This window comes from Manis javanica, chromosome 9 (genome assembly GCF_040802235.1).
Source record: "Manis javanica isolate MJ-LG chromosome 9, MJ_LKY, whole genome shotgun sequence".
In the NCBI taxonomy this organism is placed as follows: domain Eukaryota; kingdom Metazoa; phylum Chordata; class Mammalia; order Pholidota; family Manidae; genus Manis; species Manis javanica.
The window spans coordinates 107,203,172-107,219,021 of NC_133164.1; the positions used below are offsets into that span (position 1 = coordinate 107,203,172).

General features: G+C 35.0%; 1 protein-coding gene across 5 annotated transcripts in view; it reads left to right on the forward strand.

Moving 5' to 3' along the window:
* The window catches only part of POLI (DNA polymerase iota), a 30,888-nt gene extending 28,853 nt beyond the window's left edge, over window positions 1-2,035 (forward strand). For all 5 annotated transcript variants that reach the window (XM_017648664.3, XM_017648662.3, XM_017648665.3 and 2 more), the window contains one exon: window positions 947-2,035. In XM_017648664.3, the coding sequence (XP_017504153.2) occupies window positions 947-1,768 (822 nt within the window). In that variant the 3' untranslated portion in view covers window positions 1,769-2,035. The remainder of the gene's footprint in view (window positions 1-946) is intronic.
* Window positions 2,036-15,850: the final 13,815 nt, after the last annotated feature.

The window sequence follows — 15,850 nt, forward strand, 5'->3', positions numbered from 1 at the left end:
CCAATCTTCTGAAGCATAACAAACAAGTTCTTACATGGTGAACAAGTTCTTACATGGTGAACAGTGCAAGTGCAGTCATATCACAGAAACTTTTGGTTTTGATCACGCATCATGAACTATAAACAATCAAGTCAGATATGATTATTCATTTGATTTTTATACTTGATTTTTATGTGAATCCCACATTTCTCCCTTATTATTATTACTATTATTTTAATAAAATGCTCAAGTGGTAGGTAGATGCAAGATAAAGGTAGAAAACATAATTTAGTGCTGTAAGAGGACAAATGTAGATGATCAGGTGTGTGCCTATAGACTAAGTATTAATCCAAGCTAGACAAGGGCAACAAAACATCCATGGATGCAGAAGATTTCTCTCAAAACAGGGGGGGTGAGGTTCTAAGCCTCACCTCTGTTGATCCCCAGTTTCTCACCTGATGGCCCCCTGCAACTGTGCCTGTCTTAGGTTGTTCCTCCCTTGAGGAATCTTACCCGTCTCTGGCTAACCAGTCATCTTCCGGGGCCATACAGGGAAATGTAAAGTTGGTAAGTGAGAGAGAAGCAATATTGTTTGAAAAGGTTAGCTTTTTACTTCTTTGCAGATTTATGCCCTGTTAGCCCACCATTCTTTTACTCACAGGTTTGGAAATTTGAGCACCTGGTTGTTAAGGTCCTTTCCAGGTCTCGAAATATGTATGTACCTTTTGTCTCAGGGCTCTCTAGGAAGGAAATCTTTTCCTAGAATAGTGAGTTAAGATCCAGACAGTAGTGTAATTAATTGTGGTGGATTAATCATCTCTAGTTTGGGACTGGCCAAAAGGATTGAGGTTATTGAGTAGGAAGAAACATGTTGGTCAGATAATAACTACAGTCATACTTCAACAGCTTGAGTATATAAAAGATATCAGATATCTTAAATTGTTATTCTGTTATCCTTATGTTCTAGAAAATGAAGAACACTCATATGGAGGACTTTTCCGAAGACAATGAAACAAATTGGGCTTTGCCACCAACTGGAAAAATTGAAAGTATAAGAACTGGGGAGTCCCCACGAGGCACCAAAGATTTTTCTCAAGAAAAGGACAGTAGTGAATTTCCACTCTGCTCACTTCCTGAGGGTATTGACCAAGAAGTCTTTACACAGCTTCCAGTAGATATTCAAGAAGAAATCCTTTCTGGAAGAGATAGAAAAAAAGTTCAAAGGAAAGAAAGTTCGAGTTGTCCATTACATGCCCCTCAAGGAGTATTATCTTTCTTTTCTACAAAACAGATGCAAGATAGTCCCCTAAATTCTAGAAATAATTTATCCAGTAGCAAACACATATCCTCTGTTTCTCCCTGTGAACCAGGAACATCAGGCTTAAATAGCAGTAGTTCATCTAGTCTGTCCAGCCAAAAGGATTGTTCACATTTTTTAGGCAGTAGATTAAAAGATGACCAGATGAGTCAAAGACCTAAAGAATCTCAAGGATTCTACTTTTCAAGTACATACCCTGCTGTGTCTGTTTCCCATTCATTTCCAGCTTCGCAGTGTGAGAAACTTCTCACCCAAACCCACACTACAGATAGCCATAAGAGACCAATAGCAACAGTCTGTCATATTGAAGGACGTACAGTAAATAGACAGCCAGATTCAAATGATGAGAAAATCACTTTACCCCCTGACGTTGACCCTGAAGTTTTCCATGAACTACCAGAAGAGGTCCAAAAAGAACTGTTGGCTGACTGGAAGATAACAGGAACAGATTTCTACATTGTATACAAATAAGCGTGTTCAGAAAAAAGTGTAAAAGGCAAGGGAAAGACCATTGTTCTCAGATTAGAGTTTATTATGCTCTTCTAAATTAAACACTAATAGATATTCAATAATGTAAAAGCATTATAAAATGTTCTAGATAAAGCAAGAATTGTTATGGGTAGTAAATCTGGTATAAAGTATAAAACTATCCATGACAGAAGAAACAATGTAAAATACTAGCTTCTTATTTCTAAAACTGTTTAATACTACTTTTCAATAAAAAGAATATCATGGTCAGTGTTAGTACATTTTCCATAAATTGGGGGAGGACATATATGCCTGCATATAAAAATAGACTAGCCAAATCATTGCTGTGCTATAGCAAAGAACAATTTTTTTCCTGTGAAATACGGAGTGACTCAAGAAATTCAATCCATTAGGAAACAATCAAGTAAGAAATTCTGTTTGCTGTCAATAAATCTATTAAAAATGTAGGTATCTTTGGCTGAAGTACTACATACCATTTAATATGTCAACCTAAAAAAATACCAAAGCAATATGTGTTCAATTAATGTTTCTGAGTACACCTAGAACCTACCTACAGTGCCCAGCACACAGAGGGTGCTCAGAAACTGAGTGAATGAATGGTGTTCCAGGGACCAGGTGGGGAGGTGGGCAGAGGAGTGTATATGTTGTAGAGAACTAGAAGGAACATTCCTTACAGGTAGATTAAAGGAACAATGGACACCAGAAATGCAAGATGATACAGGTCTTTAAGAATGCTAGATAATGGAAGAAATCCATTTCCCTCTGGCCAGTCTAGTGTCTAAAGGCAATGGATTTTTGGTTTTACCACCTCTACATTTTAGAGGTGAGATTAAGGCTGTCATACCCAAAACAAGTATACACAGTTACTAAATTGGTGGTTCTACTTTTCTCCCATTGCTAATAGCCTTCCCCTTTTGCCTGTCTAGTTAAAAATTGCATATAAGATTGTGTACATCTTATAAGTCACAAGGCAGGATATTTCTAGGACCCACCAAAATACCCCTCAACCACCAAAATACTGGTTTGTGGAGGAGTCTTGCTCTTGTTTATAACCTTTACAGACATGATCTAAAGAAGAGATGATGAAAATAAAGTACATAACATGAGTAAAGAGTAGCTTAATCATTTTTCTAGGTAAGAAGTTTTAAATTTTAGATCTCTTGAAATTTGAATATTCCATAGTCACAAGGATTTTTGGCAGAGTTTGGAGTTACCAAAAGCAGTAACTTGGAGCAAGAACATCAGAAGTTACTCACCATGTAAATATTTAGTGCTGTGGATCACTAAATTCTGGACTATACACTTCCTACATGTAGTATTCTGGTAATAAAACTCTTAGGAAAGGGAATATGTTACTTTTTTAGTGATGTATCTTTTAAAAATTTCTAGTATTTGTAATTACTTCAGCTAGAAATCGCTGGACAGCTAGAAGATTAAAAAGAGGAAGGTTAAGAGAAGTGAAGTAAACTAAACAGTTTTTGGCCAGTTTAAAAAGAGAATGTAAAATACTCGTTAAAAATACAAGTTCTGCAGTGAAAATGCACAGGGTTATCTCGCAGCCCTGCTGCTCTGTGGCTTTAACTTAGTCTCAACATCTTTGTCCCTCAGCATCTGACTTTTTATTTCTTTTATCTGCTTTTAGTAAAATTATTTTTTTCTTTGGTGTCTACAGACTTACTATACTGTTTGGAGATGTGGATTTCTTTTTATTTATCCTTGGTATATGCTGGCTTCTGTATCTTTAAATTCATGTTCTGTAAAATTTTTAGCCACTAGCTCTTCAAATACTGCTTCTCTATTCTAGAAATCTACACAGATGATAAGAGTTTCTCACTTTACCCTTTATGTCCATTTCTTCATCATCATGTTTATTTGTGCTATATTTTTGGTTTACTTCATCAGCTCTGTTTCTTGTTCACTAATTTGTTTTTCAGCAGTGTCTGCTCTGTTTAAAACACTGATGATGGTTTTAGTTTCAATAATTATATTTTTCTTTTGATTCTTTTTCTACTCATCATTATACTGATTCATTATAGTGTCTTGTAAGTCCATTTCTTATTTTAAAAACTTCATAAATATTTCATACTTTTTTCTGATCATTTCAATATTTTAAGTCTTCATAAGTCTAAATTTTGGGGTATTGTGTACCATTTTGGCTTGTTTCCTTGAGGTTATGAGCTTAGTTTGTGAGAAGACAAAGGACCTAAATCATGGATGCTGCTTTTCAGATAATGATTTACATTTGCTTCCAGTCAGGTAGTACCAACCCACTGGTACCAGTGCAGCCCCTTCAGGAGTCTTAGTTTCTCTTATTTTCAGCGCCCTGTCCTTGCTATTGTCCTAAGGTTTCAACTACAAAGGTCAGTTGCAGGCTGCCACCAGCATTTGCCTCAGGTCAAGCCCGCCTTTAAAGCTTGCTTCTTGCCTGATGCTTCCTGCTTTAGTCCTGTTTTTGTTACCAGCTTTTTTTTTTTTTCTGTGAGTGGAAAGGTATCAGTCTGAAGATTTCTCTTGTATAGTACAACTGAGCAATGAATTAAGGAGTCTGTTTTCTCCAGAATCTAGTGTTTTGTACTGGGAGAATTCTTAAAAGAGTGTTTGTCCCACCATACTGTGGAAGTGCAAGTCTGGATTTATTTTTTTCCATCTTATTTTGTACTTCATGTTTTTCTTTTTTTTAAATGCTATGCTTCTTTCCCATCCTTATCCCTTTCCTGCCTTCTTTTCCAATTGGTTGTGTTTTCTGTTTATTACATAATTTCTCTCTACTGAGTTGAAATTTATTCTAAGTACTTTTGATTATTAAAAATTTTTAACATGCTTAACATCTAAAAATGGTAAATATCTGTACTCTTTTTACAGACTACACAAAGATGTTAAAGTATTGTTAATTCTAATCCTCTAGTTCCTATTTTAGCCTCCAAATTGGATATTACTAGTATTTTACATAGTTAATGTTTAGGTCTGCCCATGTTTATCTTGTTTTTTGGTTCACCATTTTTTCTTGCACCTCAGACATTCCTTCAAAGTGCAAGTGTTTTTACCTTCTGAAATTATGTCTTTAGAATTGTGGATTTAGAATTAACTTCTCTTGGGCTGTTTTAAGATATTTTTAGCTTTGGAGATCTCCAATTTTTAACATATATACAGCTGCAGATTTCTTTTTATCATGTTTGGTACTTAGATGCTCTCTGAATCTGCAAATTTATGTCTTTCATCAAATCAAGTATTAAATGTTTTTTCTATTGTGAAATCTGTACACAGAAAAGTACATAAATAAATGGACATGTGAATGGGCAGTTATAAACAACAATCTATCCAGGTTCAGAAATAAAACACATTAAATGATAAGGAAGTCCATAGAGTTTTTTTGTTTTGAGATGTGATTGACATATACTAGTTTCAGGTATACAGCATAATTCAATATTTGTGTATTTGTTGCAAAATGATCACTGTTATAAGTCTAATTAACATCCATTATACATTGCTGAGATCTAAGGAAGCCCAGAGTTTTTCTTGGAGTATCTATGAAGGGAAGATTTACTAAATCACTGACTATGTGATTGAACTCAATTTCTAGCTCTCTTCTAGCCTCCCTGGATGTCAGGGTGGCTCAAAATTGCAACATTCTAATCATGTGGTTGGTCTTTCTGGTGTAGGCTACCCTCATCCTAAATCATCTTGTTGGCATAAGCTGTCTTGGGGCCCACCACGGATCACCTCATTGGCATACATTGTTAGTGTCCATGATGTATAGGAATGGCTCTCCTATTACTGGGAAATTCTAAGGGTTTTAGAAACCCCATGTCAGGAACCCTGGGTAGTGACCAAATTCTTTATTCTATTGCAGAATATTTTAAAATAGTTTCTGAGATGTTTCATGGCCCCAGATGTGCTCTACCTTAGTAAATATTCTGTGTGCACTTGAATGTGTTTTGCTGTTGGGTGCAGTGTTATATAAATTTTAACTAGGTTAATTTAGTTAGTGTTCAAGTCTTCTGTATACTTACTAATTTTTTGTTTATTTTTCCTGTTGAGAAAAGAATATTCAAATCTCCAACTATAATTGTAGATTTATATTTTTCTCCTTGCAGCTTAATCAACTGACTGTTATGTTCTGATAAATTGACCCTTTAAATGCCCTTTTTTATTCCTGATAAACTCTTTGCTGTGAAAACCATTTTTCTGATGATAGCCACTATGGCTTTTTAAAAAATTAATGTTAGACTTGTGTCTTTTTCCATGCTTTTAACCTATTTGTGTCTTTATGTAAAAATACAGGGTTTTATTTGGAATACAACAGATAGTTGGGTCTTGCTTTTTATTTTTTCAATTTGGCATCTCTGCCTTTTAATTGAGGTTCTTTGACCATTTATATTTAACATGATTTCTGATACGGTTTTAATCTATTTTTAATCTCCTTTATTGACTTTTTAATTATAACTTTGTTTTGCTATTTTAGTGGCTGCTTTATGGTTGATATAAACATCTCTAACATCACAGTCTGCCTTTAAATTACAAACTACTACTTTATGTTTAAGGATTGGAATGTTCAGTACTTCCATTTCTCTTCAACTGGACTTTGTGCTGTTGTTACCATACATTTTAGACTCCTTTATGCATTCTAACCCCACATTGCATTTTTTATTTTATTTTATATGATCAACTTTTAAAAAAAGATTTAAAAATAAGGAAAAGAGGCTGTTAAATATACCCACATTTCTGGTACTCCTCATCTCTTCATGTAGATCCAGATTTCTATCTGGTATCATTTTCTTTCTGTGATGTCTCATTTTCAGTTCGCAAAGAGTTCTGCTTTTCATGTATAGAGGTGAGATTCTCATAATTTAGTGATACTTGTCTATCCTTTTCTAAATTGTATATATTATATATTATATTAAAAGTTTTAGATATTGAAATAGTACTTTTAAAATATGCTAAAATGTTTTAAGATAACTATAAACTTATTTTAAAGTTGTTTTAATCAGAAAAATGGAACTTCTATAGCTATTTTAAATAAGAAGAGGTTTAATAGAGTGAATTAAATGCTTAGCTGAAGGACTGGGTTCAAGGCTTGGCCTCTAGAAACAAATCTGAGGAGTAGACAGAAAACAGTCCACCAGCTAAACTGTCTCTTTGGAAGCCATTGGTTAAACTAGGAATTTAAGGTGCTGGAATGAAGATGCTATCACCACTGCTTCTTGCCATCGAGAAGGTTGGAGAACAGTTCCCTACAACTGTGGTCTAGTGATCAGGACCCAAACTTCACAAGCTTATGGTGCTTCTGTTACTGATGCATCTACCTCTTGGCACATAACAATCTGGCAGGTGGGCCCTGGAGAAAAACCTCACTTTTCCTTGTCCTTGCTAGCTACCAGAAGCAACAATGAAAATAGGAAAAATGGTGTCTGTCTCACTCACTGCTCTTACAAGACTTTACCAATGGGTATAACCTAATTTTCAACCAGAAGACCAGGTGCAATCAACTCTTGGGCCACATGGTTTTCTTAGCTGTCTAACCTCTCCAATTAGAAGCAATATATCATTTGAGTCTAATATATTTGTGTGTGTATGTCTGTGTGTGCATGCCTGTATATATACACATACCTACATATATATGTTACTATTGAATTTTTTTTAAATGGTTAGTATATTACTGTCACAGTGGCAATTTTTTTCTCATATTACAAACTTGTACTGTGATAAAATCCAGCCTTCAGTTGATTTATCTAAACTTACGTGGATGCAGATATATTGAGAAAGAAAAATTTGAGATGTTGATAGAATATTTCATCTTTAGTCTTAGCCAAACTGTAGTAGCCTAGTTTGGTGTCATCAACTTTTCTGATATAATACCCTAGCAGTACAAAGAATTGAGAAGTACACACTCCCAATATCTATATATTTAACCAGGGATACACCAAATTTTAGCTTTAGCCTTGGTATTCAACCAAATTCAATTATTTGGCTTTTGGATGGCTAAATAACTACTTCAGCATCAGAAATGGCCTCACTGAAATTGTGCATGAAATGATCACATGATTATGTATGTACCATCATTTTTTATTTTTTTTATTTTGGTATCATTAATGTACTATTACATGAGAAACATTATGTTTACTAGACTCCCCCCATCATCCCTCCACATACCCCATTGCAATCACTGTCCATCAGCATAGTAAGATGCTGTAGAATCACTACTTGTCTTCTCTGTGTTGCACAGCCCTCCCCATGCCCTCCCCCCATCATACATGCTAATCGTAATGCCCGCTTTCTTTTTCCCCCTTCTTATCCCTCCCTTCCCACCCATCCTCCCCAGTCCCTTTACCTTTAGTAACTGTTAGTCCATTCTTGAGTTCTGTGATTCTGCTGCTGTTTTGTTCCTTCAGTTTTTTTCTTTGTTCTTATACTCCACAGATGAGTGAAATCATTTAGTACTTGTCTTTCTCCACCTGGCTTATTTCACTGAGCATAATACCCTGTAGCTCCATCCATGTTGTTGCAAATGGTAGGATTTGTTTTCTTCTTATGGCTGAATAATATTCCATTGTGTATATGTACCACATCTTCTTTATTCATTGATCTACTGATGAACACTTAGGTTGCTTCCATTTCTTGGCTATTGTAAATAGTGCTGCAATAAACATAGGGGTGCATATGTCTTTTTCAAACTGGGCTGCTGCATTTTTTGATAAATTCCTAGGAGTGGAATTCCTGGGTCAAATGGTATCTCTATTTTGAGTTTTTTGAGGAACCTCCATACTGCTTTCCACAATGGTTGAACTAATTTACATTCCCACCAGCAGTGTAGGAGGGTTTGTACCATCATATTTAATCAGTGCTAATAATTCCAGTCATAAAAATAAGGCATCACATTTAGATTTATTATTAGCATCTGAGTGTTTACTTTCAAACACAGGTAAGCATTCCACATATAACCAAATAAAACCTCATGAACTTTCTCTTTTAATTCCATCAAAGTATAAATCTGAATTATTATTACAAAGTAAAATGTTGCAGTAACCAGTGATTATGAAAACTATTTTATGCAGAAAACAATTTCTAAACTATCGAGTAGGGAAAGATCAACAGTTAATAAGAATATTGAGAGAGTACAGAATCTTAACTTTATGATGAATATATATCCTTTAAGTCAGAAAAAAATGTGTGGTTATTTGTTTTGTGGCATTGTTCTGGTAATAGATAACTGCTATAAAAATTGGTACCTCCAAGTGAGAGCTGTACAGCAAAAATATAAAATACAAAGTATTGGCTTCTAGGCAGTAGAGTTAAGAAAACTGTTATAAGAGTATGAAATAATATTGGTGAGGAAACTGCTTTATTAAGAAGCTGCTATGAAAATGGATAAAACAGCTGTTTATGATACCTTGGAAAACAAAACAATGAACTTTTGGCTTTGGGCAAGGATGTCTCCAAGCAAATGTAGAAAGCGCCACCTGGTGGCTTTTAACTGCACAGGCTAAAGTATTGCAAGAAAGAGTTAAGCTGCTTAAAAAAAAAAAGCTGGTTAGATTGCAAGCAGAGTTAAAGTTAAAGGTAATACAATATGCCAGAGCGACTAAATTGGAAAATAAAACTGCCTGACCTCTGAAAGTGAAGGTGGTCTGAGTAGATCTCAAGTGGGCAAAAGCCTAAGGGGCGTGGTCCCACAAAAGCCTGATCCAAAAGTAGCAGTAAGAAAATTTCAAGAAGCGTACGTTGATACTAATTATAGGTGTGGCTTTTGGGTGGGTAATGGACCATAACCAGATACAGAAAGTTCAAACGTTTTAAAGAAAGTGGTACTAGCAAAAACACCAACTCCCGGGGCTAACAGGTGCGTCAAGCTATAAAAACTCCTCAGGGCCCTTGACTTTCTTTGGGTAGAAAGCAACGTGAGAAAGTTACTCTGCTGCTAACAAGGATCATTTCTTAAGAAAGAATGGAGGAGAGTGATGGGAAACGGAGAACATCTCAGATAGTGTAACCAAATGTGTGGACAACAGTGAGGCAGGGAGCAACTCCCAGAGAGCAGGATTAGGTCTAATCATGGAACATTTCCTCACTGCCAGAATGGAAGGCCCAGCGAAGTATCAGCAGGGTTGTGAACCAGTCACTAGACGCTTCCAATTCTTCCCCCTTTTCAATGGCATGACTTATTGTGGTTATCCTGGTTCTTTTTTATTATTGTATATTGGGTATAAGTGTGTGTGGAGACCGAGGGACAGGTAACTTGTCTTTTTATTTCATAGATCTCTGGATCAAGAGAAGCTGCATCTGGACCTGACATAGGACCTGAACCTGAAACCTTCCACTTGAAGGTTGATACTTGTGACTGTATGAGACTTCAGGGAGTATTGGCAATGAGTGAGTGTATTTTGCATGTGGAAGGAATATGATTGTGGCCAGAGGGTAAACTGTCATAGGTCAGTTGCATTAATGGTCTCTACTTCTTGTATCCATCCTCACTGACCATGTGACTTTGCAGTTTCACTAAAAAGGCATATTCTATTTTTTGCTTATTGATTATGAGTTTGTTTATGTGACTTGCTTTGCCGATGGGATGTTAAACTTGCCAAAGTGCTTAAAGTACTTCCATTTCCTCCCTTGTTCCTTTGCCTTCCTCATGAAATCCAGCCTAAACTGCTGGAGATGAGATTCAGGGAGCAGAGCTAAGTCGGTCCAATGGTTCCAGCCCAGGCCATCATTTCTCAGATGATCCACAGCCAATTGCCAGGCATGTGAGTGAGCCCAGGTCATCACAGCCTAAATTACTGACCTACAGAAATAAAAGATAAGTAAAGTTAATTGTCGTATGCCCCTGAGGTTTTGTGATTGTCCATTATACATTATTGTGGCAATTGATAGTCATATAATAATTTACAATACTTTTCATGGTAAATCATCTTTATCTTATGCAAAAGATAAAGTATATTAAGAAAGTGTTAGTGAAAAGCAACTTATTTTGTTCTGGCCCATTAAATTCCCAAACCACCCTTCAATGGAGGATAAAATTTAAAACAATTTATCAAAATGATTAATGCAGACTGCCATTTTTGGTAGCTGAAGACAAAGGACTTTGGAGATTTGCAAAGCTATGAATCCTAAAAGTTCATTCTGAAACTCATACAACTGAAAAACATTTTTCCAGATTTTATGTCCAAAGAAGTTAGTAGTATCATTATGTGTGCCATTTCAACCTATGTGTTTTATAGTATTGAATACATACAATATAGTGTCTGCAAGTATAATCTAATAACTGACAATACTGAGAAATTATTTTTTTCTGCATTCTAAAGTCAAACTTGAAATTATTGACTTCTAAAATTTTTAAACAGAGTTGTAGTAAATATTTCTGGATAAAATTTAAGGTTTATCCTTATATCCCAGTTCATTTTTTGATGGTGATAATAGAAGCTAACCTTGATTTAGCCATATACTTTTTATTTTTACATAATTGACATACAATATTGTGTTAGTTTCAGATATACAACATGGTGATTCAATATTTATGTATATTACAAAATGATCACTGTAATAAGTCTATTTTCCATATGCCACCATACAAAGTTATTACAGTATTAACGACTCTATTCCCTATTCCCTCTTATTTATTTTATAACAGGAAGTTTGTACCTCTAATCCTCTTCACCGGTTTCATCCAGCCCCCAACGCTTCTCCTCTGTGGCTAAGCATCAGTTGTCAGTTTCTTCTTTGTATTTATTCATCAGTTTCTGTTTTGTTTGTTCATTTGTTTTGATTTTTTAGAGTCCACAAATTAGTAAAATCATAAGATATTTGTCTTTCTCTGACTTAATTTCACTTAGCATAATACCCTCTAGGTCCATTCATGTTGTTGCAAATGCCAAGATTTCTTTTTTTATGGCCGGTAGTGTTCTATTGTGTGTGTGTGTGTGTATATACACACCATTCTTCTTTATCTATTTATCTTTTAATGGATATTTAGGTTGCTTCCTTTTCTTTGTCTGTTGTAAATACATGGGGTGCATATGTTCTTTTGAATTAGTGTTTTTATGTTCTTAGGATAAATACCTAGAAGTGAAATTGCTGGATTGTATGGTAGTTCTAGTTCGAATTTTTTGAGGAACCTCCATAGTGGCTGTACCAGTTTACATTCCTATCAACAGTACATGAGGGTTCCCTTTCCTCCACATGCTCACCAACACTAGTTATTTCTTGTCTTTTTAATGACAGTTATTCTAACAGATATGAGGTGATATCTCATTGTGGCTTTGATTTGCATTTCCCTGATGGTTAGTGATGTCAAACATCTTTTCATGTGCCTATTGGCCTTCTATATGTCTTCTTTGGAAAAATACCTATTCAGGTTCTCTGCTCATTTTTTAATCACATTGTTTGTTTTTTTCGGGTTGAGTTGTGTGACATCTTGGATGTTAACCCTTTATTGGATATACCATTTGTGAATATCTTTTCCCATTCAGTAGGCTACCTTTTTACTTTATTGATGGTTTTCTTTGCTGTGCAATTTTTTACTTTGATGAAGTCCCACTTGTTTTCATTTTCATTGTCCATGCTTAAGGAGGCATATTTGATCAAATACTGATTTTAATACTCACCTATTTGGCCAAAATGTGTATTCAGTTCAATGTATTTTCATTTTTGTATACTTTAAAATTATAAAGTTATACTACAGTCAGTAGATAATACCACGATATGAAAGACATTTAGAGTGAAGTTTGTTTTCATTGATAGAGGATGTAATTTCATACTTCATATAGTCTTGATAATTTTTTTTCTAGCTTCTTGGGAGGTCTCACTGTATTGTCATTGCTGTTGACTTTGTAATGTTGACAACATCTCACATTAGGAGGGAAATGTCAGCTCTTCTATATTCTCATTTGTTTTCACTTTCATTTTAGTATTTTCTATTCTGTTTCAATGTTTAAGTCTTTTTTAACGCATCTCTCCATTTTCTGAGGATTTTTTCATTAAAACTATGTCCATTTAATTGTACCCCTATAAAACTCAATTTGTCAAAATATACTGAAAACTAACCACTACTTTCAAACCTTCTACATTCTAGAACTTATTCTTACTGCTCAGAATGTCTTTTATAATATATGTGTCTTGGTACCCTTTCATAAACGGCTGGGTGTACCACTGGAGTCAAGTTACATATTATATATTAGTAAAGCTTAAGTAATTTTTTGAAACAAAAACATAAATAGACGGTGTAAACATTTTATTTCTGCACTCCAGTGAAACTTTTCTTTTGCTTTCTCTACTGTGGATGCTAGAATACCTTCAGAAGCCTTTGCAGCCAGGCATGCCCCTGTGTTCTGCTTTTGGCTAATGAAATATAAGCACTTTTGGTAGGATGTGGGGGTTTCCAAGAAAGCTGTGTAACAGAGATGAACTGAGCTAAAATGTCTTTTACCTTTCACCCTTCCTCTTCTTGCTTGGAACACTGGGATGATGCCCACAGAAAGACAAAAGCCATAAGCTAAGTATGGCAGAATTGAGTGATATAAAGAGCTTTGGTTCCCCAATTATTATTAGACTTCTTGTGTGAAATCAATTAACCGCTCAACATTTATGTCTTCTGTAGATCTTTTTTATGTTTTGCTTTTTGGAGCCAAGTGTTTTAACTCATGTTTTGATCTTGTATTCCCCTCTATGGACACCACTGTTCTGGTTCATTAATGTTGTAAATGTGCTCAATATCACAGTCAGATAAGATCCAAAATATAAAGGGGCAAAGGGAATAAGCATTTCATTTGATTAAATATAAACATTTCTGTTTTGGTAAGTCCAGTAATGTCTGAATATCTGAATTATGTACTTAGAAAGATTACTAAAAAGATTTATAGAAAAATCTTAAATTCAGAATTGTTAAGTTATTTTTATTTTTCATATTATTTGGATGACAGTATTATCTTCAGACTTTCCAGTTACATGGAATTTTTGCTATCTGGTGGCTTCTCCAATTCCAGGCTATTTAGTAGTTACTCAAATGGTAAAATACTATAATGTATAGAGATGACAAGACACAGCAGATGTGCTTGCATTATAAACACTTGTTTAACATTAGGAGAAGTCAAAGATACAGTACTTGGTAGTATTTCTTTGGTATTATTGTTTACATTTTGCCTTAAACATGATACAAGTTAATCAAATATATTATTGTACTATTTTTAAAATAGTAGATATTTTGCCTCCTGATTTCAAAATTATTTGTCTTTCTTGGAATACATATTGTATTAAAATGTGTAATTTGGTGATCTGTGTTTATGAGTTGGTTTGTGGCTAAAAAGCTCACATTCTTTTAAGTGTAAAGTCTAAATTGTAAAACAGTAAAAGTAGTATATTCACCAAACAGGGCATATTCTAAGTGATAGTATAATTGCAGGTTTAATGATGTCTTTTGAACATTTTATTAGGAAGGAAAAATGCTCAGAATACAGGGAGTTTTAGGAGGAGAGACCAACATCCAAGGAATTGGGAACAGAATACAGAGACTCTCTTTAGTTAAGCTGCTCTTCAAAATCACAGTGGTTTTCCACGTACTTCCAGCATCTCCCCCAAGATGCCCTCCCTAGTCCATAGCAGCTTTACAGCCCTCCCCATTCCATACCCCGCCAGGTTTCTGAGCGTCTTCTCTCCCACAAAGGAGGCATGAAGACTAACTTCTGAAGCTCGAAGGTGATTAGTAGAAGAGTTAAAACTGACTTTGTTATGGAAGAGCTATTCATTCATGAGAATAGTACTTCTGTATCTTCTTACACTTGAATTTTGACATCATTTTCTGTGAAATGAGAGGCTTTTGAAGGTGTGTGCCTCTTTGGAGCTGTGATTTGGTATATAATATTTATAAGTAAAAGCAGACTTTTTCCTGGGGCTAAATATCTCCTTAACAATCATTTCAATCCATAGAACCAGATCAGAAAATCTTGACTAGAAGACTTGCTTTTAAAGAGTAATGTTAAACAAGTGTTTATAATGTAAGCACATCTGCTGTGTATTGGCAAATAATGAGATGTATCATAGGTAATTAAAAATCAAATATTTTAAAACAAATGCTATTTACTATGAGATAGTTTCATATAATTTTATGACATTTAGTTTTTTTTTTTGGCTTGGATATTTTTTCTATTTAAATTTTTCCATGTAAAGTTTTTTCTACTTAATTTTTTTAAAAATTTTGAGATAATTGTAGATTTACATGCAAATTATAAGAAAGATGCCATATACCCTTTACCCAGTTTCTCCCAAAGGTACTATCTTGTATAACTATAGTACAAGGTCACAACCAGGAAATCTACACTGATACAATCCACTTAGTTTATTCAGATATCACTAGTTTTAATGCAGACATTTACATGTGTGGGTCATTATATGCAGTTTTGTCACATATGACAAATTCCCGTGACCACCACCACAGTCAACACACAGAACAGGTTAATCACAAGGATCCCTCCTGCTACCCTTTCAAGGCCACAACACCTCCCTTCTTGCCCCAGTCCCATTATTCCCAGTAACCCACTAATTCTGTTTTCCATGTCTATCATTTTGTCTCTTCAAGAATGTTATATAAATGGAATAATAGACTAACCCTTTGAGATGGCCTTTTTTTACTCAGCAGTATTCCCTTAAGACCATCCATGTTGTGTGTAGCAGTGGTTTGTTCCTTTGTATTACTTAGTGGTGTTCCATGTATGGATCACCACAGTTCATTCATCCATTAAGGGCTACCTGGGTAGTCGCCACTTTGGGGCTATTTAGAATAAAGCCGCTATGAATATTTCTGCGCAGGTTTTTATGTGAACATTTCCATTTCAGTGGGATAAAGTGCCATCACTGGGTCACAGAGTGAGCATGTTTTATTTTGTAAGACGCTGCTATCCTCTCTCACAGTGGCCGGACCACTTTACGTTTCCACTTGGTAGTGTATGAAGAACCCGGTTTCTCCACATCCTCCCTAACATTTGATCTAATAACTAATTTTTAAAAAATGTTAGCCTTTGGATAAGTGTGTGCTGATTCCTCAGTGTGGTTGTTATTTGCATTTACTCTTTTCAGAAA